Source organism: Mus caroli, chromosome 19 (assembly GCF_900094665.2).
Source record: "Mus caroli chromosome 19, CAROLI_EIJ_v1.1, whole genome shotgun sequence".
Taxonomy (NCBI): Eukaryota; Metazoa; Chordata; class Mammalia; order Rodentia; family Muridae; genus Mus; species Mus caroli.
Window position 1 is genome coordinate 56,899,102 of NC_034588.1, and position 2,633 is coordinate 56,901,734.

Consider the following 2,633-nt stretch of genomic DNA (forward strand, 5'->3'; position numbering starts at 1 on the left):
CACCTCCTGAAATGTAACCTGAAACTGGATTTGTACTATAAATCCAAATGATTTTAAAATGAAAATCTTTTTGGAACATAAAGATCTTCCTCAGGAAATGTTAAAATCCTGGATATTGATTTGGCATCATAATTGATCTGAAATCATAGTGAATCCAAGTCTCAGGTAGACAAAACAGTCATTATATCTCAGCTGGGGCCTTTTAAAAAGGTAAAGTGAAGATCTTCACCAACCCCAGCACCACATTTAAATTCCACCCACAGTGTACTCAAAGAGTAAAAAAGAAAAGCCTGCTACTGATTCATTTTTCTGAACCCAGAAAAATAGCTGTGTTTTGCTTTCGGGGGTAGACCTGATAAATCTGCTTCTCTCTCTCTCCCAAGGCTCTTCTACTCCAAAGCCCACCTAACATTTCACAGAAACACAAAGACCAGACAAATCAAAAGGGCTGGGTGGGAATTCACATGTGTTGGCTTAACTCTAGTGCTGGGAATAAGATCTCAGGATGACCTCTGGGGCTAAGGGATATGAAGTTCCCCAGCTCAGACCTGGCAGAGCGACATCAGATGACCACGCTGACGGTCATGTTCTGGCCATGAGGCACAATCTTGCGGGGCCAGGACAACAACATCTTGCGCAGCTCCTCTCGGAAGCTGTCGTGCAGCCATGCATAGATGAAGGGGTTATAGCAGGCGGAGCTCATAGCAAGCCAGTGGCAGAGGAGCTGCACCAGCCCGAAGGCGTAGGGGTCGATGGCACGCGGGTCCAGGTCCCGCAATAGGTTGAAAATGTGCAGCGGCAGCCAGCAGACCGCGAACACTACCACCACCACCACCAGCAGACAAAAAGTGCGGCGGCGACGCGCTCGGTCCCAGTCAGCTTGACTCTGGGTCACGCTGCCAGGGACCACGCGGTTCCTGAGCTTCACTGACACCCGTACGTAAGACAGGAGGATGGCCAGCAGGGGGAGCAAATAGGTGCCCAGAAGCAGCCCCCAGGCGTAGATCTGGCGTTGGCGCTCCTGCGAGCCCCAGAACTCCTCGCAGAGGCGCACGTCGTGGGGCTTGAGCTCCACATGATAGGTGTGCACTGCGGCCGGCAGCGCCAGCACTGCAGATAATGCCCAGATGCCCAGCACCGCGTAGGCGCTGAGCCTCAGTGAAATGCGCCGACGTAGCGGGTGCACCAGAACCACATAGCGGTCCAAGGCGATTGTGGTGAGTGTGAACACCGATACGTAGACGGTGACCGGCTGCAGGAAGAAAACCAGATGACACAGGCCTCCACCGAACACCCAGCCGCGAGGTTCAAAGGCATAAGCCAGCGTGAGAGGCACACAGGCGGCACACATGAGCACGTCGGACAAGGCCAGGTTGCCGATGAGGAAGTTAGTCACGTTGTGCAGCCGGCGCACGCGCGCGATCACCAGCACAAGCAGGCAGTTGCCCACCAGACCCACGACCACCACGATGCTGTACAACATCACGATCAACCCCTTCAGCTGGTGCACCAGCTGCAGGCTCTGGAACGGCGTGACTGCTGCAGCTCGGGGAACCGTCGCAGACAAGTTGCCCTCCGAGGCCTCTGCGCTCTGGTTGGCTGGAGTGGAGCTGGCTGGCAACAGCCCAGAAGACAAATCGGGGTCTCCAGTGGTCTCAGTGGGCAGTGAGGTCATGGCTACCTGTTCAAAGGTAATCAAAGTTGTCACTTTCCATCTTCCCTCGTGTACCTTTTCCCACCACCCAACTCCTCTCTTGGACACAAGACCCAGAACATCAAACGCAATGAATGTTGTCCTTCCAGTTCTATAAAAAAAAAAAAAAAAAAAAAAAAAAAAGAAACCCTGTCAAAAAAAAAAAAAAAAAAAAAAAAAAAAAAAAAAAAAAAAAGCCTAACACAGGTGCTTTAAACAGCTCCTATTCGTGGATAGCTCTTGCGGTCCCCGGAAGGCAGACCGGGGAGCTGGCCCTACCTGTGAGCAGGCTTGGCTGGCGGGAAAAGGCTCTCAAAGGCGGGAGCAGACTGCCTGCTGTTCTTCAGGGGTCCTCAGCCAACAATGGACGCTCGGGTTGCTCCCTTCTACTAACGGATTCAGTAGTTCCCAGTGGGCCAGCAGCTTGTGAGGGGTCTGGGAGCTCCTCCCCTCCACCTCTTCCCGACTTCAGCTCTCCCTTCTATGGAAGATGGGGGCGGAGCTTACTGCCCAACTCTGTGCTTAAGAGAAGAGAAGCAGCATGTGTAGTAGGAATAAACAAGAAAGGGGGTGGGGCTAGGAAGCTGGGCCCCTCGCTCCAGGGGTGATCTCCTCTTCGGAAGTGTGCTGTGCCCCTGGAGAAGCTGTTCCAGAGGGGTGTGTCCCAGGGGATGACAGAGGAGGTGCGGGAAGCGCCAATGTGTGATGCCCACCAGGTGTAGTCTACAAAGGCACAGAGTCTGAGAGGATTTGGAAATAGGGAAATGTAGATAAACTAGGGAGTGAAGGGAAGTCCTCACAGGACAGCTCCAGATCCTGCAGAGCTCCAACTGCAGCTGACAGAGTCGCTAGAGTTTGGGGGTCTAGCAGAGCTTTTTTATGCTGCACCTGTCGCTGGTCAGGGATTTTAGGGCTATAGAACTCCAGTGTATACTTTGAG

General features: G+C 52.9%; 1 protein-coding gene across 1 annotated transcript; it reads right to left on the bottom strand.

Annotated features, from left to right (window-relative positions):
* Positions 1-379: 379 nt before the first annotated feature.
* On the bottom strand, positions 380-2,030 carry Prlhr (prolactin releasing hormone receptor). Its single transcript, XM_021152424.2, has 2 exons — positions 1,973-2,030; positions 380-1,681 (listed from the first exon to the last, which is right to left on the bottom strand). Exon 2 carries the CDS (start codon positions 1,673-1,675, stop codon positions 563-565), a length of 1,113 nt encoding a protein of 370 aa, XP_021008083.1. The 5' UTR covers positions 1,676-1,681; positions 1,973-2,030; the 3' UTR covers positions 380-562.
* Positions 2,031-2,633: the final 603 nt, after the last annotated feature.